We start from the raw sequence: 22,903 nt of genomic DNA, 5'->3' as shown, positions 1-22,903 counted from the left end.
CCGGTGAAAATTGCGCAAACAAAATATCAACTACCAGAGGTAAATGACATAATAAATTACTACCTACTACTATTCTTCCCAGTTTTAAAAGCTTAAATCATCATTCTCAAACTGAGGGAGGAAGCATTTCCCAAGACACAAGCCCCCTCACTCAAAGGACAACTGGGTTTAGAGCTCAAACTCACCACGTCACTTCAGAATGCAAGAAGCTATTTTATACAAAATTTCATCGACATCGGTGCAGTCATTCAACCGATTACTTATGGATGACCAACAAACATAAACACTGTGTATAAATATTTTATCGATTTTCTTTGTTCCGCAGAAAACTTTAGAAAAGCTGTCGAAGAAGCTTGCCCAAAATGTAGTTCTGAGCAGAAAAACAACATGGCACTGTGGATCGACGCATATAAGAGAGGTGTATCTATTAGTGAAGCTAACAGGTTGTACAACCCCGACACCAAATACTTCGATATAGCTTACCTAAATCCTAGTGCCTAGTATTCTTGGTGTTATTTTATTTTCAATTGTTTTAGTCTTCGAATTTCGAAAATAAAATTAGTTTATAATAAAACTTATTACTGCATAAAATGAAGATTGTTTAACTTATCTCCTAACGGGAATTGGCCACGTACCCTAGTATGTGGTTTATATGGGCCCAAGTATGCAAGTTGCAAAATGGACCTGACAATACACATTGCGGGGTTGGACGGATTGATGTAACGATTGTGGGCAGTTTTCTCTTTCATAGAAAGCATTAAACATTATACCAGAGTTGCCAATAGTAACATTTAAGTACATCTATTTTTAATATTTAATACTTGTATTTTCTAGTATATCGTATATATACGTGGAAAACAGTCTTACTCAATTTTAAGCAGTGCTCTGTCAGTGTCTATCGTCCAAACGTCACGTCTGGCTTCAAGGAAGATAAGTGCTGGCAACGGACACAGCAAATTTGCTGAGCGAAGATCATTTTGGGATCACATCGTTCTTTTAATTGTTGTGTAGACTTAAAGTTTTATCTTTTATTGTTTTCAATCTTTCTTTACAACGATATCAACGGTAGCCGTCCACCAATTTAAGTTGCAAATGTGTCAGCGACAGCGTTTCAACGACTGCAGATGTACTTTACTTTTTATTATATAAAATAATTAAATAAATATACTACAACAAGAGACACATCGCTATCTAGCCCCAAAGTAAGCGTAGCTTGTGTTATGGGTACCAAGATAGCTGATGAATAATTTTTTTTATGAATATAATACACATAAATACTTATAATATACAGATAAACACCCATACACTGAAAAACATTCATGTTCATCACACAAACATTTTCCAGTTGTGAGAATCGAACCCACGGCCTTGGACTCAGAAAACAGAATGAAACAAATGTATGGAAATATACCAAGCATGCTACCGTGCAGCGACGACCGGCGACGCGACTAGCCTTAAGTTTGCGCGAAGCGATTTGGCATATGGCCAGCGTGCATGGGTACCGTAGCATAATTGGTATATTTTTGTGCATTCGTGCTAATTATTAGGTAACGCGATCGCGTCACGTGATGTTTGGCGCGATGCGTACGTCCCCTACCAGCCTTCCACGTTAGACTGTAAGTACGTAAATATGTTAGCAATAAGGTATTAAGTAGCCGTGCAACAAGGAATTCCAGCACCACAAGGAAACTAAAGGCAACCTAACCGGCCATGAAGGCGTCATCGCCCGCTTGTCACGTATAAAAAATTGCTCCACTTTGAAGCGCAGTTATGGGTACGTAGGGACACAGAGTATACACATCCACTTTTGGGGTATTGCAAAGTTATTTATTTATTTATTTATATTTATTTCAAATCAAAGTTACGTTCGGACATAGTTTTTTTTTTTTTATCCAGATTATTTTAACGGTATGAGTTAATAATACAAAATTAACAAATTCAAAAACCTTAGATGTACCTAACGAAAATCTTGACTTTGAATCAAAATACCATGAAAATAGTTATAAAATAACTTAGTGAGTAGCAAGACGGAAATGATGCGCTTGTTGTGGCCTATAGGTGCAAGACAGGATCACTTAATAATATTATCATCAGTGCTTTTAACGTCTCACAGCTGGGCATAGGGTTTTAGAGCATAGCCATGCTGCTACAATGCGGGTTGGTGGGCTTTAAAACCATTACTGCAAGGAAAATGATAATAATAGGGACCGGTGGCGGATTTACGTGCCCTCCGAGGCACGGTAGGTACGCACCGCTAATTTCCTAATTACCAGACTGGAACATTCTTTATAATAAGAAAATTCTTTATAAAAAAAATACACAAAACCTTACATTAGTATCGGCCTGACCCGTGATTCGAACCAACGACCAACGAGGCATTGTAATATTATACCGGCCAATAAGGAAAGCGTGTACTTCCTTGCTGGTCTAGGTTCACATGACATGTTCAAACACGGATCTCGCAGTCGTGAGTTATATGCGCAGGTCAGGTAAAAAAAAATAGTGTCAGCCCCGGAGTTTGGAAATTGGTGGTGTCCAACTCCGTGCCTGAAAGAGCACATCAAGCTCCGGCGGTTATTGACACTTATAATGTGTGATAAGCCAATTAGTAGCCAATGTCGGTTCTATGCTATAAAAGCCTTTCTTGTATCACAGAGTTTTTTTCGGAATATTATAACGCCATATTAGTGATAACAACAGGGACCGACGGCATATAGGTTCTTTCCTAAGTAAAATCGAGATAATGAGAAATGAGAATTTCTTAACAGAAAACCTTAACATTTTTGACTGACCCAGGAATAGATCCAGGTCCTCGTGATCTATTGTAAGACATACTATCTAACTACTTATGCAACTCTATTTATGCCCAACTAATTAGATAAACTTTTTAAAGCGACTTAACTATTTTTATTCGAATCAACCGCGTACGTACATCAAGTAAGTATGTCCGGCATGCAAACATCGTGCTGTGTCAGCTAACTTGATATCGGAGATATTTGCATTCTTACTTTCGGTTTACTGGCCATTTTAATTTATATGTACGTGATAAAATGCTTGATTCATTTGCTTAACGTAAATAAAAAGATTTTAATCTAATAATTTTAGCTATTATTAAATTGTAACTCAGGGAAGCACGCACAAATAATTAAAAGTGAGCATAGTAAGAGAGTATAAAGTGAGGTAGATTTATTTTTAACTTGTGAATCAAAATTGTGAGGATCTAGCGCAGTGTTTGTATCCTCACTTGAACCAACTTTAGCCAGGCCAGGTAAGATTTTCTGTACCGTACCTATCGAATAGAGCAATCAAGGTTTTTTTTTAATTACAAGCTAGCCATTGACTACATTTTACGTGGAAGAAACAATTAAGTTTTGTACAATCTAAGATGGCAAAAGGTTAACTTGTTAGGGGCAAATGACTGCTATCTTTAATTTTCGCATGCATTGGCATGTCTTTGTCGATATGCTTATTACTAGCCACAGCCGAAGTCTCGCAACAGACGAAGTTGTGAAATGTATGTTATAATGGCGTATTTTTTTAAAGGTCAGTATGCAGTCAATCGTCATATTGATGACATTATTATCGATGGCGCTCGCCATCCCTTCGCAAACCTATGACCCGGAGTATGATAACTTCAACGCTGAAGATCTGGTGGAGAATGTACGTCTACTCAGGAGCTACGGAAAATGCTTCCTCGAAAAGGGACCGTGCACTGCTGAAGGATCCGACATAAAAAGTAAGATACCTTTTTAACAAATTTATTATTATTATAACCAATTAAAGGACTGAGAGAGTAATTTTAAGTTGTGTTCAGCTTATTCCAGCTTCCTATTACCAGATACATGACATTATTAAATACATGACAGTGGAAATACTGCTAGAACCCCATTAAACGGAGTTTACCGGCATGACAGTTCCATTGAAGTCATTAAACAGACCTTGACGAGGTAACATATAACATATAACATATATAAATATAAGTTTCTCCTAAAAGCCAGGACATAAAGGCTTATAATATCAAAACCTCGCTCACATATAGTATAGCTTTATACAAAACATGGAATCATATTTTCTCAAAGGGCACGTCATGATCGGTATTATATTTAAGGTAACTTCATCAGTATCTTTACCAACCCATTACTGGCCCACAAAAGGGCACGTCACAGACAGTAGTACGGTCACAGACTTCTCCACTCTCAGAATGGAAAAGGCAGTGGCCGCAGTCCACCACGCTGGCCCATTGCTGACTTCACATGCCTGTGAGAATATTATGGAATACTCTTATGCATGCAAGTTTGCTCACAATAATTTCCTTCACCGTTTAGGTAATATTTGAAAATTTAATTTATGTCCATTAAAAATATAACAAAATTCACAAAGAAAATGGACTGTAACAATATTAAATTTAGAAGCAAAAATAAACTCGTTGTGCTACACAAAATTGCAAAATCATTCAAGGGCAATTGTATATTATTATCTTATAACAAATTACCAAATGAAATCTTTGTCTCTCAATAAATTCAAAGTTTATATAAAACGTAAGCTTACAGAAAAATCCTTTTATAATATTAAGGGTTACTTAAAGGATAAAAAAGCTTGGGTGTTAGTTGCTCTAGCTGCATAGCTTAATATAATTTTACTGTGAGATGGTGAAAACAAAAAAAAAAAATCACCCGGCTAAGTTTTTTGTGGGCTCTTCTTAGACCAGGGCGCGTTTGGAACCCTCATAGCTTTAGGTTTAAGTTGGCGAACGGAGTTATCACCATCACCTTACAATTATGTAAACATACATGTATGAACGCTTCGTAAGTGCTTCATAGGCCTACATGAATAAAGAAATTTTGAATTTGAGTTTGAAGCAAGTTTCGTTTATAGTTATAATTGACAGACTAAGCGGATGGAAAACCATCGCCTTACAGAGCTACACATCGCAATGCATGTAAAGAACACATCCTATAAATTGCCACCCTGTGTGTGTCAAGCTGAGGCGCAGCTTCATGTGTCTCTAATTACACCGGCAACAACTCTTTTCATACCAGAGCAAAGCAATGCTGCTTGGCAGCAGAAAGTCAGCATTATACTCGTAGTAATAGTAGAGCTTTTAATGGCAGAACTGCTCCGGGGAAGTACAACCGCCATGCCATGCTGATTTCTACTGCTACCTTACCTATGCGTAAGCATTTGGATGGCAAATCTGATAAAAGCGTAATAGAATAATATGTTTGTAATAGATTTCCTCTTTTTAAATTAATGAGTACATATATATTTTCAGAGATAATCCCCGAAGCCCTAAGAACGAGTTGCGCAAAATGCACGCCCAAACAGCAGCAGTTGGTGCGCACTGTGGCTCGAGCCTTCCAAAGCAAACTCCCGGATCTTTGGAAAGAACTCGTTCTCAAAGAGGACCCAAAAGGCGAGTTTAGAGAAGCATTCACTCAATTTTTGGACAACTCTGATATTACGGCTTTAAAAATGAAACATTAAGTATAAATTTTAGTTTTATTTTTACTTTATACACTTATCAATTGATTGAAATACAAAAGGCTTTTTGACCTTCCTGGCGTTGTGGTGAGCACGGCCGTGGTCAGTTGCGTACATAGAGGGTGTGCACACGGTATGCAGGTGGTATCAAATGAAGAAAATCTCCAATAGGAGTTATAAATAGTTATGGGTAGGCTTTTTATAACTCTTACAATGCCTATCCGTAAGTTTTTTACAACTCGTACTGGAGGTTTTCTTCATTTAATATCACCTGCATACCCTGTGCATACCCTCTATGCACTCCACTGGACGTGGTTAAGCATGATATTTTACTATAGATAAGTCGATAGCAAAAATCATTTCAATCACAACGAATTTTATGAGGTAACCCCAGAAGGACACTAGTACTATATAAAAAACTTAGTAACATTAAAAGTATGTATTTAGCAATTAAACAATACCAATATATATAAAAGTACATATGGTACTTTACCTACACATAATTGCAAAGAAGGGTATCAAACCAAATTCATAGGAACGATAGTAACATAGGTATAAGACAACAATCACAAAATATTTTCGGTTTGATTAACGATTTTTTGAAAACCAGAAATAGAGCTGTTGCCTATTGCCCGTCTGCTAGTATTGTTCTTCGTCCGCGGTTATTACGGTTATTTGGCATATCTCGTGGAAACCATTCGTTTTCCCGGAATAAAAAGTAGTTTACATAATTCTCGTTCCTTTCAACTAACTCAATGCCTATTGCATATATACTCTATTGTTACGAAACTGCTGCAATGTTGTGTTCAATCAGTTTATTTTTGATGTGAATGAAACATCTATAGGCGGAGGGTAAACCTGATTTTTGGCGTGGCGACACAGGCCGTGGCGCCGCTTCGCCATGCTATATGATTGAATTTTTGTAATTCGTTTGTAACAATAAAAATTTCGATGTTTCACATCTGCCAGGCGTCCCGTGACGGCTCACACGTTTTTTTTTATCCAGATTAGCTTCAGGTCTTTAATACTATACATATACTCTTAAAGTTAAGTTGATTGGCGCTTAGTTGGACGTGAACGATATACAAACAAATACACATTCCCATTTATAATATTAGTAAGAATTTAGATTTCTGATGTTAACAGATAACCGGATAGACAGAGAAAGATCATTCACTAAAGAAATATATAAGTACCTACTTATATATTCCTTTAGTTATTCAAATAAATAAAAGGTTATATTTATTTTATTCAAAAAGTTTTTATTGAAACCTTTGCATTACAGCTTTGGTGATAAATAATAATTAATCGGTTCCTTGTAAGAAATTGTTGAAGCTTTCCTTGTACTGGCCTGTAGGATCCTCCTTCTTAACAAGCTCTTCCCATAATTCTGGCAGCTTCTCCTGGAAAGCACGTACTACGATGCGGACCAGCTCACGTTGCTTAGGCGTACATTTGGCACATACTGTTCTGAGTGCTTCAGGGATCACCTCTGGAATACAATACAATAATGAATGTAGCTAAATTATGATGTTCATGTTGCGGCGTGGGCGTCCCAAGACTAGCGATGAGCTAGACTTTAGCTTAGTTAGTATTCTGCAAGTCCAATTATTAATTCAATAGCCATGATTTTTTTTTTTGGATAAAGTGACTTAAGAATAAAATATGCAGCGTAAATGAACCTCATTAGAACCAAAGGTCCGAATGCATTGCAACGACTGGCTGTCTATCCAGCTTAGCGTAATTATGGCTCTTGACCTAAAGTCTAGTACTTTTGATTGTAGCTGCCCTTAAAAAGCCTGTACTTTTTCACTTTAGCATCACCCTTATTAATTGAAATGCTACAATGTGGCGCTCGATCGGGGAATTATGAAAATAAAGCTTAATTTGCTATACTCCACGTACATCAGGAGAATCTGTATGGTCTAGTTTATAATTTCTTCAATCCGTATACTACCAGCAATGTACCATTCGTTTTAATTCAGGTCCATTGCCGAGATCTGTTTGGTGTGAAGTATACGGATTGAAGAAATTATAAATTACACCATACAGATTCTCCTGCTGTTCGCTGAGTAGGTATAGCAAATTAAGCTTAATTTTCATAATATATTTTGGATTTCCGCAAAGTAACGCCTGCTTCTATCCAATATACGAACAGGGCATTTCATTCATTAAAGGCAAAATACTGAGTGCATTCCGTGTTCTTGTTTTTCCAAATACATAAATGGAGGCTAGTAGAGTCATTAATAACGGAAAGACTTGATATTTTCCCAATGTTTATAGGTAGGCGTGCATACTCGAATCAATTTAATTTTAAATTTCCCGTCTGTAGTTGAACGAAATCCGTTTTGGTAAACAATTAAAAAAGCGTCACTTTTACGATCATACTCATTCTACTCGTGGGTTCAATGAATGTGGAACCAAATTTTGTTCCCTAAGCAAGAATACTCGGTTCCCATGTACTTGCTTGGGACCGCTCTCAAATATATGTATGGCAAGCGGTTTTCTGACAACATCCATTCAGAAATGTGTTTTCGTTCTGTAACTGAAACCACTCTAGTACGATACCGCGTAGAAATCGATTAGGATTACATATATAAATATCGCACCACTATCGGGTTAGATCGCTACCATCTAAGACATAATTTACCACCAAGAGAGTTTACAGTTAAGGGCTTAGCTTATGAAATACAAAAAAAAGCAACGCCACTGCAAAGATTCATTGTCGGTCGTGCTGAATGGAACGCATTCTTTCAACAGGCATTACAGAACTTAAATAAAATTTTAAAACACAAAAACTGTCGTTACTTTTGAAATCAGTTCCCTCACGCGTGCATGGTCCCCGGTCGAGGAAGCACAGTAAGTAATTTTTGAGCAGACGGTCATTTTCCGCCAATTCCTTAGCATTGAAGTGGTCGTATGTAGGGTTGTAGGTGTCTGCAGGGATAGCCATGGCCGCTGCCACCAATGTTGCAAATACTACGATAGTCTTCATCCTATAAAGAAAAATAATAGCATTAAAAACTATTTAGAATCTGAGATGTCAATTCGCATTCCATTACATACTACACACAGCCTAGCTTCTTCTTCTGACTTAAAAGCTAAGCGGTGTTAGCCACGCAAGTTAAACTATTTTAACTATGACATTACTTGAATTTGAGATGATTTCTAATTTCATAATTACAAAGCCGATTGGCGGCCGAGTGGCGCAGTGGGTAGTGACCCTGCTTGCTGAATCCAAGGCCGTGGGTTCGATCCCACAACTGGAAAATGTTTGTGTGATGAACATGAATGTTTTTCAGTGTCTGGGTGTTCTGTATATTATATGTATTTATGTATATTATTCATAAAAATATTCAACAGTCATCTTAGTACCCATAACACAAGCAACGCTTACTTAGTTTAGTATTAAACCTTAAACCCTGTCAAACAATGTATACGTTTAAACAAAACTTTAAAGGCAAAGTCAAAGTCGAAAATATCTTTCTGCAAGAAGGCTTATAGATGACACTTATGATTAGTACATTACATGAGAAATGTGTACATGGTAATGAGATGATGGCGATGACCATATAAGTAAACTTTAAATCAATCATCCTATTACCGGGCTGCTATATATATATATATATATATATATATACGCGGCCTATATACGGCCTATATATATATATATATATAGCAGCCCGGTAATGGGATGATTGATTTAAAGTTTACTTATATGGTATATATAATTTATTATAGGTATGGTATAAGAGGCGACCCGTGGCCTATATATATATATATATATAGGCCACGGGTCGCCTCTTAGAGTGGCAGGCGGATTGGAGTACTTTATACGTATTTGAGAACATTATGGGGAACTCCCAGTCATTCAGGTTTCCTCACGATGTTACACCGTTAAAGCAAGTGAGATTTAATTCTGAAAATGCACGCAACTTAGAGATGCGTGCCGGGGTTCGAACTTAGCACCTCAAAAAGAAAACCCAAGTCCCTCCCACTAGGCTAAGTAAACATAGCTTGAATGAATGAATATACTTTTATTGCACACCACAAAGAGTACATAGAACAAAAAGAAAAGTATAACGAAACAATGTATACAATTAGCTTATAATTATAGCTTGATGAGATAATTTACTTTACTTAATTGTACCCGAATTATCCCGGAAGTTACATTTAACCATAAGTTTAGTTTGCCTCGAGAAACGCTGAGAATCAAGAAATGTACTATAACAAGGCTAAGGAATATGAAACGGTCCTTGACAAAGAGCGGTGTCCAAGTGTAAAGTAGAGTACGTACAGGATAGAACAGACCAGAAGATTACGCCGTCTTTTTATGTGTGAACTCCAATAAACTGTTACTAATGCAGAAGAGTTTTTAGTTTTGCTTGGCAGTTTAAACTCACTGACTAAGTCACTGGAACTACCAGTTGGATTTTAAAAATCATTTTTGCATTTTATATACAACTTATTAATGAAAACCGAAATAACAGACAAACCCTCCCTTAAGGTATTTTGTCCAGCAGTGGAACTGCTATAGTCTATTGATGAATGAATGAATGAATACACTTTTATTTAACACCAAATAGAAAAATTGTAAATAAAAATTTAAGTATACAATTTGGCGGCCTTATAGCGATCTCTTCCAGGCAACCAAAGGCGTAAAACACAGGTCAAGAAGAGGTGCAAATAAATAAACAAATATATTTGCATATATACCTATATATACATAAATACTAAAATATTGATGATGATGATAAAAAACAAAATAATATTGATAGATAGAAAAACCACTAACCGCCGCTAGAGTAGGTACTATAGGAAGGACATATGTAAACCGGTTAAAAGTGTTTTCGAAATAAAATTTGCAAACTGCAAAAACGTATTTCTTACCTAGGTTTTTTAACCCTATCACGTGATGTTTATTCTAACCACGCATTTCGGCAAAGCGTTAACGACAAAAACGCGATGCGGGTTTCATAGAAAACGATAAGTATATTCAATGAACATTAATACAGGCGTAATTTTCTAAAATTTCTACATTTTCTACTTTCAATTATGAAGCGTTCATACATATATGTTTACATAATTGTAAGGGGATGGGTATACTTCGTTCGCCATCTTAAACCTAAAGCTACGAGGGTTCCAAACGCGCCCTGGTCTAAGGAGAGCCCACAACAAACTTAGCCGGGTAAACTTTTTTGTTTTCAGCATCTCACAGTTTATTTATATTAAGCTATGAAGCTAGAGCAATGAATTATGATTATATGGGTGTTCGGGCATAACTCCGTCATATATAGACTGATTTGCAAATTTTTTTTTAAACGGTTTATTCTGAATTTAAAAACGCCATTCATCATTAATCCATTACGAACGCATCACAGTGCACAAATCACCTCTCAAATTAAGAAGGCTTAAAGACGTAGTCCACCAGTATGGTACCCAAGTGCGAATTGGTAGACATCACACGCCGTTGAGAACATTGTGAAGAACTCTTAGGCATGCAGCTTTCCTCGCGAGGATACCTTTACCGTTCTAACAAGTGCTATTCAATTGTAAAACAGACCGAAACGTTAGAGGATTAATGAGATCAGGAACCGAACTTTATCCCCCCGAAAGGAGGGCCGAATTCCCAATAGGTTATCACTGCAACGCCACAATAGTGCACGATATTTGTGTAACACGAAGTCTATTCACTACTGTTATTAATTATGTTTACATTTTTATTAGCTTAGATTAAGTTCATACGTTGATTAACAAAATAAAACACCGATTCCAACGCAAACGTAGCTGAGGGAAAATACAAGTGTACCTAACTTAGTATAAAGATGTAATAAGATAATAGGTATATCAATAATATAATTTAAATAAATAACAATCAGTTTTTGTTAAACGATTCAGACTTACGTTTCAAGTTTCTTGTTCCTAGGTTGTGCTAATACTGCGTGCAATATCGTCTAACCATCTTTTATATGTGATACAGGGAGGAAAACGCGCCCATGTCAAATGATGGGTGTAAACATGGCTGTGTAGCTTTGAGGTAGCGGCCATTTAAAAGTTATTATAAAAAGTCGATAGTTGCGTTAATCGAGAACGAAAGTGAATATTTTAGCAATTATTTTGTTAAACAAAATGTTTTTTTTTGCACTTAAAAAGCCCGGTTTTCGGATAACTACGAAAAAAAAACTATAAAGTTAAATTGCCTTTTTCACATCAGTACCAACACCTTTGCGGCCCACTTACTATAAAAATTCAGCTTAATTAAACACATCTATATTTTCCTCTATTGTCGATAAGGCAGGAATGTTAATCTTAATTTGCGACCTCTTTAGCCAATTTCACTACAATTATCAAATTTGATGGTGAATGGGTTACCGATTAATTTTGCTCTAAAATAGTTTAAGAGAAACCAAGAAAACGCGCTTTTATAAATAAACCTAAAATAAAAGGTAGAAATTAGTTTGGTTTTTTGTTCCAAGCGTGTTTCTTGGTTTTTTTTTTGGTAGGTTTTACTATTAGTAAAACTCAGTATACTTATTTTCCCGACAAACCATATACATAAATATTGTAAATACGACAATGAGTTTGTTGTTTTTCTTTCTTAAACATAAGTACTGTTGCATTTTTTACATTATGAAGTAGTTTTCATATACCCTACACTAATATGATTTATATTATATTGACTAAGTCGCGGGCTACAGCTTATCAATAAAATAACCAGTTCATCTTCTTCTTAAAGCAGCTCATCTAACGAAGGTATAAAAATTGCTGTCCTTACTGCCGCAGCAGTGAGTTCGAATTTTCTCTGATCAAATCTGGTTTGATGGCTACGAGGCTTCTTACCACCCTACTGGCAAAGATGTGCCGCCAAGCAGATGGCCACCTGAGAGTAAATCAATGGTGGCCAACACAAAGCGTGCAAGGAACACCTCCTGCCTTGCCCATCAACCTGCGGCCTAACTGTTAAGCCTCATGTGTCTGTGCACTGGCCACAACGCCCTACAGACTGGAACACAGCACTGCTAAAATGCTGATTTATCATCATCATCATCATCATCAGCCAATGTGTGTCCACTGCTGGACATAGGCCTCTTTCAAGCAGCGCCAACTTTCCCTTTTTTTGGCTTTCTGCATCCAGTCGATGCCTGCCAATTTTCGGAGGCCGTCGCTTCATCTAGTTGGGGCGCCCGACACTACGTTTACCGACACGCGGTCTCTGGAGGGTACACTGCCGAAGATCTGCTGATGTAGAGTATAAAGATTTAACAAATTACAGATTCTCCTGCTTTTCGCGGAGTATGAAAAAATAAGCTGAATTTTCATAATAAAAAAATTTGTTAAAAGAGTAACTTTTATCTTTTCTAGCTTTTGTAACTATGATGCGGAATGCATCTTTAGCGACATTTAGCTTAACATTAGCGACATTGAGCTAACGTTAGACACTACTAATAGACATGACCGTGACATGACCGAGATTGACGTAAGAGATTTTTTTTTATAACCAATAAATACAATTAAGTTGCCCAAATATGCATGATCAATTCAGTTTGGATTCAAAAGTTGTATGGGCAAAAAATCGTGTGTTTGACGTAATCAAAATACACGGAATCAAAGCATAAAATAAATAAAGCAAGTATAAAAAAAGTTAAAAAAAATTGTGTTTGCATCTTGAACGAAATATAATATTTGTGTCTTGTACGAATAAGGACTTATCACTCAGATAAGTTATCAGCACGGCTAGCATGGCATTTTCCTCCCTAGGGAAGGGATTGAATTGTATCTTCTTCCACAGCTGTAGTAGAGCTAGATTTTTGTGACAGACCTCGTCCGAGGAAGTACTACCGCCGTGTAATTACAGGCTCATAAGGCTTAACACCTCAGGTTCAGGTTGATAGACACGAGACGGCATATTGCTGGCGAGTTCTTTGGATGCCTTGGTTAGTGCTGTCTTATTTATCGGCTCTTGTTGTCCACCCCTTAACCTCTTTGTAGGATGAGACCCGTGCCCGTAGTGGGCCGTGATGGGGGATACAATCAAAGACTATAATTATTATTGTCTCCTGCTAGAGGCTTACACGATGCAATTTAGAATGAATGAATGAATGAATACACTTTTATTATACACCGCATAAACATATAGTAAAATTATGAATAAAAATTTAACAAAAAGTATACAATTTGGCGGCGGGTTAGATATAAAATTATCGAATAAAAACTAAAAAAGTATAAATTGAGATGATTGTATGAAATTGATGAAGATGAATTCAGAACGCAGCGCTTTGAATCCTCACAGAAACTACTCGAACAACTTAGGTGACAAATGTATTTCATATACCTTGTTATTATTTTTTTCCTAATTTGGAGTAGGAAAATCTCCTAACTAAAACCTCGTGGATATCAAGGCCTGAAATGCCCGACTCCACTAAGGATGTTATTTAGTACCTTGGCTAAGAACCTCCAAAATTTTTTTAAATACTTATTACATATCATCATCATATCAACCAATCACCAGCCCACTACAGCACGGGCACGGGTCACCCACAAAGAGAAGGGTTTAGACCGTAGTCCACCATGCTGGCCCAATGCAGATTGGTGGACTCCACACGCTTTTGAGAAGGTTATAGAGAATTCTCAGGCATGCAGGTTCCCTCACGATGTTTTCTTTCACCGTTGGAGCAAGTGACAATTTAATTGCTTATAACGCACATAACTTGGAAAATTTAGCGGTGTGTGCTGGGAATCAAACTCGACCTCCTTAAAGTGAAACCCTAGTCCTTTCTGACACTAAACTATCACCGCTTCTTATAACACCTTATTAGAATTTATAAAAAAAGTCCAAGAGTCTAAAAGACACTTCTGAGTACCTGCAAATAACTTGATTGTACAAAACTAAAAATATGAACATGGTCAGTTTTTTTTTATGTTTATTTGCAATTGAGACCAACCTTACCCACCGTCATACGTCCAAAATAAATATTACGCAAGATCTCAGACATATAAACATGTATTTTTTAATCCTTCCTTAACCTTCTTTCGATGTGCAATGAATGTTAACAATGTTTTATGTTTTACTTCCGCATCAAAGAAACAGATTGCTTTTTCATTTTTACAGTATACGATTATAAATGTGACAAAAATTACAATTAGGTAACGTATGCCTAGAAAAAAAATCGCAGAGAACTTGCCGCTGTTCTCGGCAACGGTCAACGCAACGTGACACGGGGTAGTTAAACCTTGCATTCGCATTTCCAATAAGCAGAAAATATTTAAGCCTAAACTTCCATGAAAATGTGAACAGGAATCATAATAAAGATATATTAAGGAAAATATTTTATTTTATTTTACACGGTACCATATCACCAGGTAGTCTCTAAAATTGCTAACCTTACCTGCCCGTGGTCGTCTAACCGAAGAGGCTCTGTTGTCCGATATATATGATTATTATATGATGTTAAAGAGGCTTCAGTATGATATAATGCTCTAACCAGGCCTTTTAAATAGTTCTAAATGGCTACATATGTTGTAAGCTTCTTCTTCGACCAGGGCGCACTTAGAACGTAGTATCTTTATTTCTAAGTTTACGAATGTAATTATCACTATCATCTGTAACGATGGCACTTATCGAAAGTGCCATCTATGGGCCTGTTTCTAATAAAGAAATATTTGACTTTGATTTTTATTAGTGCCGGTATAGCCCATGGATTATTATTAAATAAATATGTTAATTGTTACTATTTATAACCCCTCAGAATTGACTAGTTAAACTGTGATTAAAAAAGTCGTAACAGTGTCGTAGTCGTGTGCTGTCGACGATCTGTCGATCTACATTATTAACAATCTGATTAACATTATGAGAACTAGCCGCATGGTCAAGTACTAGTTGCGGGAATTACCTCTAATTGCCTTACTAATATAGTCTCGTAGACTTGGCTTTAATCAACGCCTATAAACGTCAACTGTTGGACTAAAGGCCTCTTCCAATGGGAGGGTTTTCCCATAATCACCACACTGGACATAGGGATGGGTTGGCACTGAGGAAGCCGACGACGACTCCTTTATATTCTCTAAGTCGCCTAGTATGACACCAGCAGCAAGGGGAGGGTTGGTGCCAACTGTATTCTGATCTGCCGTCACCACTCTGCTAAGCCATCCAGCCATTATGAAAATTAAGCTTAATTCGCTATACTCGCCGAACAGCAGGAGAATCTGTATGGTGTCATTTATAATTTCTACAATCCGTATACACCACACCAAACAGATCCTCGGCAATGTAGGGTACATTTACATAGCAGATGTTGACTTTACAATGAATAATTGCTAAGCCAATATCATTCATTGTAAAGTCAACATCTCCCGAGGATGCTCCGGTTTCGGAGCGCAACGTGCGTAGAGGGTACATTGCCGAGGATCTGTTTGGTGTGGAGTATACGGATTGATTGATTCTCCTGCTGTTCGCGGAGTATAGCGAATTAAGCTCAATTTTCATAATATATTATGGATTTCTGCAAAGTAACGCATGCTTCTATCCAATAAGTCGTCAATTCACCACCCGGATCACCACGTGGAGAACTGTCGTAGAAAAGCCAATTTTACTGTTTTTATTTCCTCTTTTATTATTTACAACCTTAACCCTTTAAACCCTTTGTTCTTGCTGCAAATTCAAATTATTTAAATTTTTTTTTTTGTATTTATTTAAATACTCATTAGCATTGTGATAAAAACACTGGAACTTATTAAAAATGGTTGTTATAGATACAATATTTGCCATTCTGCTACGATCATGACGAAATAATATTGTTTGATTTTAGGAAATGTTTGACAAAATGTATGCATGGATGTTTGTTAATATTGCTTGCGTTTTACCTTTGCTCTACTCACTTATATCGTTCAATACCTAAAGATGTTTTTAAATTAGAGGCATTAAGCCACGCGTAAGTATCTCAAGTCCTGTGACCGAAGCCTCATGACTCAGCGTTACTAGACCTACGCCAAATAAATCTTATAAACATCGTCCGCAGTTTATTAACGTCCCATAACTGGGTACAGGCCTCTTCTTACATAACATAAACTGGTAGAGCCCAGACCCACCACGCTGCTCCAATGCTGGTTGGTGGGTAACCTCTAGTCTATACGTAGCTGCATTCAATTTTCATTACTATCATTAACAGTGTTAAAAATCGTTTAAGCCCGCCAACCCGGATTGAAGCAGCGTGGTGGATCTGAGCTCTGATTTCCTGTGTTCTATAAAAGTTTAGGATGATGTTAAATTTATGCGATGTCGTATTAAAATTTTACAAACAACGCCACGATCGCGTGTTGCGTGGGTCATGGACTCATGACAAAATAAATGTATTCGAATAATGGTTTTGCGTATATATCCAATCCATCGGCTTCTCTATGTGGCTTATGTGAGTGCACTTTTACGTATTGTTTTAGTGAGTGTATAGGTCGGAGTTTTTATCTAACACATAGGTGAGGTTTATTGTTTGTTATACCTACAATGAAAATTATTTAATTAACCAAATACATTGTTATACTACCACCCGCATTTGTCACCCTACCTTTTCCCGCGGGTTTCGTATAACCCTAATCCCTACCCTACCCTAACCCTATCGACTAAGGGAATTTCCAAAAAATGAACGCCTAAAATGACCACCCAGGGGGTTATTGATCGCAGCAGATGGTATTAGTAACATAAAAGACGCTGCTGCCCGTCCCATCCCCTGAGTCAACTCGTACGGTATCAGCTGCAGGGTATAAAAATTAAAGCGTGCACCTGCTACAGCACGGGAATAAGAAATAAGAGAAGTATATCCCCATTTAAAAAGAAAATGGACTGTAACAATATTAATATTAGACGCAAAAATAAATTCGTTGTGCAGTTTACTAGGCTACACCAAATTGCTAATTCATTCAACGGCATTGTACAAATTACCGAATGAAATCTTAAAATAAGTACAGAGTTTATATAAAACGTAAGCTTACAGAAAAATCCTATTATAATATTAAGGATTATTTAAACGATAAAAAAGCTTGGGTGTGAATTGCTCTAGCTTCATAGCTTAATATAAATTTACTGTGAGATGGTGTTAACTTAAAAGTTTGTTGTGGGCTCCTCTTAGACCAGGGCGCGTTTGGAACCCTCGTAGCTTTAGGTATAAGTTGGCGAACTAAGTAATCACACCCCCTATTCCCTTACAATTATGTAAACATATAGGTATGAACGCTTCATAAGTTCCTGTGATAGGCCTACATGAATAAAGAAAATTTGAATTTGAATTCGTTTATTTTTACACATATATTATTTGGATATTACTAGTATATCCACTTATGCGCAAGTGCTCTGAGAGTTGATAAAGCTGTGGTAGAATATAATTTTTTTATACTTTTCCCGGGGAGATAAAAGTCTCCTGCCCATGCTAGCCGTGCATAGGAGTGGTGACATCTGTATGCTGATCTGCTGTCACCACACGTCATAAATATTGGAACAATTAGATTGATGTGATGATGATGATATTATGTCATATTATGACACTTTATTTTTTTTTTACTAATGATTACATTTTGATTCTGTAACAGTATCGTTTCTATTACATCAATAAAAGTTCTTCCTAAACCAGTATTAAAACCCTTTATTATCATTACAGTTTGAGCCCCTGATCGCAGATACAAACCCAAACTACCTAACGAAGGCATCGGCCAGTGGAAAATTCTGCCACGTTAGAATAAACATCGCTTTTGTTGGGACGACTATATGGAATTATTTAATAATGCCAAAGAATTAATATATCAAAAATGTTGTATTTAATTGTACCTACCTACCCGATAAATAAAGCTTTTATAAAAAGATATTATAAACAGTATAAATATGCATCCATGTTGCTCTATCAATAGCTTGGCCTTGAGCTATTAAATTTGAGGTTCCGCAGACAAACAAGGAACCCATATAACAAATAAGTATGTGAGGCTAATCTAATAGATAAATTGACGGCCGACTGGCGCAGTGGGCAGCGACCCTGCTTTCTGAGTCCAAGGCCGTGGGTTCGATTCCCACAACTGGAAAATGTTTGTGTGATGAGCATTAAGTGTTTTTCAGTGTCTGGGTGTTTATATGTATTTTCTAAGTATTTATGTATATATAATTCATAAAAATATTCATCAGTCATCTTAGTACCCATAACACAAGCTACGCTTACTTTGGGGCTAGGTGGCGATGTGTGTATTGTCGTAGTATATTTATTTATTTAAATGTAATTCCATTTAAACTGTATTATTATATAGGTACATTCTTCATTCAAATTTTTCCTGGGACGTGGTGTCTTGAAACAAAGATACTGCAAAGTAATCCAGCATCAGTAACCACATAATTACTTTGTGACAAAATAGTTATTATTAATATATTATAATGGTTTTTTTTTTCTTTTCTAGGCTTTTATTTGTAAGATCTCATAGGAAAGACGTTTCAGAGCATAGACCCACCATCCTGCTCCAATGTGGGTCGGTTAACTTTCATAGCGTGATGATATATAGCCAAAAGCCTTCCTCTAAACTGGGCTATCTAACTCGAAAGTAGGAAATCCTTCTCATCCTTGTTCCAACTGGTAGCCCCCCATACTAATGCGTTCAAATATACAGACTATTTAGCTTTTCAATGTCCCAAATTAAATTCAAAAAAGTACTATACAGGTAACATTTCTAAGTATTATTATTATTTTCCAAATTGGACTTTGATTAATTCTGAGACACGCGGGTTTTATCACTTATATTGACAAAGAAACTCTTTAGCTTTATCATATTATTCTAATGTGAGTAAATTATGGATACGGTCATTCGAAAAAACCAATCTCCTACCCTAAACCCCAAAAAAGGTGAATGAATAAAATTTTTCGTTCGAAAATCTAATTTGCATTGCTTAAGAATATATTAAACATATTCACTTTATTTATTTGTATTTATCAAAGCTTCTTTGTTTTTGTTTTATGGTGTGTGAATTTCTAACAGAGTTATAAAAATATTCTTTCATCATATTATATGTGTTCCTCGGTGTATAAGTACTTTCAGTGTTATTTTTAACTTAATTTTTGTAGACGAGCGCTTGACTGCAATCACAGCTGATGGTAAGTGATGGTGCAGCCTAAAGTGGACCGCGGTTGCCTAGAAGATTCACTCTTGATTTGAAGGTACTCATACTGTTTCTTTCAATTCAAAAATTCAAATACTAAATTAATTCTAAATGCCAGATTATCCCTACACTCAGTCCCTAAGTAATGTCAAAAAGTTTTAAAATGTAATTAATTTTCGAATGAAATGGTAATAAACACCAATAAACGCACACAAACCTCCAAACACATAAACCGTCTCTATTCCGTCGTGGTTAAAAAACGAAACAGAATTATTAATGTGTAGTTCACGATTTTTCGTGGAATTATAAAACAAGTTGTTTATGTAGCTTTTTTATCAATATGTTCTAAGAAAAAAACGACAACTATTGATAATTACTTGGATGTGAATGTTATTCGCAACATAATGGCATTATATCATATGTCCAGTTGTTCTAAACTATTATCTAGATCATATTATGTATCAAACCACCATTTTATTATCATTTTATGTATCAAACTTTACCTCGAAAGTGTTACAAAAATTATTTGCTAAAAAAAGTGGCGATACAATCCATTTACAAAGTTGAATGAATAGAAAAATGCGCGTTAAGAAAGGGGCGGGGTTTAGCCGCCCCTTTCTTAACGCGCATTTTTCTTTGTTTCCTTACGTGATAGAAAAACGAATGTAAGGAATATTAATAAAAATAAACACCATTACACCAGCATTTGGTTAATTAAAATAAGCGAATAGTTGACTGTATATTTGTCTAACTTATAAAAATATGATACGATGGTAATGGATGTTCCTTTCTAACGCTTCTCACCGGCCAAGGATATTGCCATCAAACGTCAAACTGCCATTCGTAAGAGACGAGTGTGCGGAAAGGAGAGAGGGAACCATAGTATTGTAAAATCTACAGATATAATAAATATCGAACAATAATAAAATATGTAAATTTATATATATATGTGTGTGTCTATGTCTGTGTGTGTGTGTGTGTGTGCGTGTGAAAGACGTACACAAATGCAAAACTCCATATCATCATTATCGTCCCATTACCGGCCCACTACAGAACACGGGTCTCCTGTAAGTATGAGGAGGGTTGAGACCGGAGTCTACCACGCTGGCCAAGTGCTATTTGGCTTGGAATTGCTCAGGCATGCAGGATTCCTCTCGAGGTTTTCCTTCACCGTTAAAGCAAGTGATAATTAATTGCTTAAACATAGTTTTAAGTGCGTGCCGGGGATCAAACTCATTATCATCAACACTTCAACCGATTGAAGTCCACTGCTGGACATGGGTCTTTTGTTGAGAGTTCCATAATCCACGGTCCTGGGGTGTAAAGTGGAGTCTAGTACCAGTCAGCCTCCCCAACCGTCAACCTCACCTGCCAGTGGTGCTCCCTGCTGACTTACCAACGAGGCTCTGACGACCGACTAATGGCGGTATAACCATTCGTCCAGCTGGTCATAAATCAACTGACGGGTAACGGGCAGCAGCGTTACCGGTGCGAAAGGACCAGCAATGCGATCAAAAACCCGCATGCCAAGCGTGGTGATTATTGGCATATCTTTGTAATGATAGGGAACTCAGTCCACCCGAAATGCAGGCTGAAGTCCTAATCACTAAGCTATTATTTATTTAATTATTTATAATGGACAACCAACAGTAGATACATTAAAACTTGCTCTTTTCTTTTGAATGATTCACATAGTAAATGTTCAACTATTTACAGGTTATCACAGCATGCATTAAAATGTAAAAAAACACCAAACAAAAATGAATTAAATCGGATTAAAATAATTAATATTGATGCCTTAAAAATAATAAATAAAATCAAACTTAAACTTAAACTTAACTAACTAAAATGTAAGTCAGGTTAATTAGTAGAACAATAATCTATAACTTTTTGTCTAAATTCAATGTAACTGTACTGTAATCCGAAATTCAGGCTGAAGTCCTAAGCACTAAGCTAACAATGCTTCATGGCTAGCCATCCAAAAACCTCACAATATGCGTGACGTAGACGGTCAACTAATAAATAATTAATTAAAGTTTGACGTTAATAACGAAAAAACTAAAAAAAAAAAATACAAAACTGACTTTAATATACTATTAAATTAATAGCGTTTGGAAATTATATAGTTTAGGTACCAAATTGGGCACTAATAGCCAATGCTTTGCTGTTTAATTTCAAAACCCTTTTCTGTCTTTTCTTTCCGGTCAAAATTCCCATGTCTGTCTCCAGGCGGCACGATTCATGCGTCGCAATTTTCACCAAGATCAGTAGGTGTAGCAGTAGGTATAGTCGTAGAGCCAAACTAGCTAACAAACAGAAAAAAAACAAGCAGACATACTTTTGCATAAGTCATAGAGTTACGAATACTAATAATAATATTACGAACAAACTATTCAGCTTTAAATTATTTTTATGTACGGATTTGTAAATATGAATATCATATTTGGGGGTTATCAGCTTTTAGTACTGGCTATCGGCCATAATGGGGTCATTTTTATTATTTAAACGTTCATAGTCTTATTTAAACAGTAGTCTTTGTAACAAATTCAACATATAAACGGAAGAGTGATTAACAAACATGTCTAAATTAACGGTATGTAACTAAAACTTGTTGTTATTACTTTTAAATTATTTTAGACGTGCATAATTCTGTGATCACCGTATGTACTGATGGGAACAGAAAATGCGTTGCTTTCCTTAGAGTTAACGTGCAAAATGGACGTTAGAGCAAGGTTTATTGTTTAGTGGCCTAGAAAAAAATATCGTAAGGACTTACACAGGGCTGAAAGCTAAAAGGAAACGACTACCTACCTAATTCAAAATAATCCGTTAAAAAATATCTGCCGATCAGTGCGAAAACACCGAACCGCATAACCGTGTTTTTTTTAATTTGCAAGATTCTGAAATAAACCCCGTAATTTTAGAGATTATATTTTTTAGATATTATTATATTTAAGTGAAAAAAAAACGTCCAGTTTTGCTAGAGAAGAATTGAATACCAATTGATGTAAATTAAATTTGAACATCTATTACAACATATAGACCATTTTTGTAAAACATATCTAAGAACTACCCAAATGTTACAAGTAAACTACGCTATGTAAAAATTGTTTGAGCACTTCGACGACGTAAACACACAGACATTAACTTACACCCCAAAATAATAGAAATAATCTAATCCAAAATCTCCAGATCAAATTATAAAGTAAGTGGAGCCATACTTATCAACATGTTCTTCAAAGAATCTTCGATCTGAAGATTCTGGAATCAAATGATTTTGAATTTCGAGCAAAAAGTTTGTAA

At 36.2% G+C, this 22,903-nt stretch overlaps 2 protein-coding genes across 2 annotated transcripts; one reads left to right on the top strand and one right to left on the bottom strand.

Moving 5' to 3' along the window:
• The first annotated feature begins 3,122 nt into the window (after positions 1-3,122).
• LOC120633069 (allergen Tha p 1-like) lies at positions 3,123-5,491 on the top strand. The gene is made up of 3 exons (XM_039903162.1): positions 3,123-3,268; positions 3,544-3,736; positions 5,273-5,491. Exons 2-3 carry the CDS (start codon positions 3,550-3,552, stop codon positions 5,482-5,484), a joined length of 399 nt encoding a protein of 132 aa, XP_039759096.1. The 5' UTR covers positions 3,123-3,268; positions 3,544-3,549; the 3' UTR covers positions 5,485-5,491.
• Positions 5,492-6,722: 1,231 nt separating this feature from the next.
• LOC120633073 (allergen Tha p 1-like) lies at positions 6,723-11,432 on the bottom strand. Its single transcript, XM_039903166.1, has 3 exons — positions 11,386-11,432; positions 8,290-8,477; positions 6,723-6,973 (listed from the first exon to the last, which is right to left on the bottom strand). The coding sequence occupies exons 2-3, from the start codon at positions 8,474-8,476 to the stop codon at positions 6,786-6,788; spliced, it is 375 nt and encodes a 124-aa protein (XP_039759100.1). The 5' UTR covers position 8,477; positions 11,386-11,432; the 3' UTR covers positions 6,723-6,785.
• Positions 11,433-22,903: the final 11,471 nt, after the last annotated feature.

Source organism: Pararge aegeria, chromosome 21 (assembly GCF_905163445.1).
Source record: "Pararge aegeria chromosome 21, ilParAegt1.1, whole genome shotgun sequence".
Lineage (NCBI taxonomy): Eukaryota > Metazoa > Arthropoda > Insecta > Lepidoptera > Nymphalidae > Pararge > Pararge aegeria.
The sequence above is the reverse complement of the archived record's forward strand: the minus strand, read 5'-3'. Positions and strand labels throughout refer to the sequence as shown.

Coding starts and splice junctions, on each gene's coding strand:
- LOC120633073 (XM_039903166.1), bottom strand. CDS start 8,476: ATGAAGACTATCGTAGTATTTGCAACATTGGTGGCAGCGGCCATGGCT. Junction 6,974..8,289: donor TGAGGGAACTGATTTCAAAA/GTAACGACAGTT, acceptor ATTGTATTCCAG/AGGTGATCCCTGAAGCACTC.
- LOC120633069 (XM_039903162.1), top strand. CDS start 3,550: ATGCAGTCAATCGTCATATTGATGACATTATTATCGATGGCGCTCGCC. Junction 3,737..5,272: donor TGAAGGATCCGACATAAAAA/GTAAGATACCTT, acceptor ATATATTTTCAG/AGATAATCCCCGAAGCCCTA.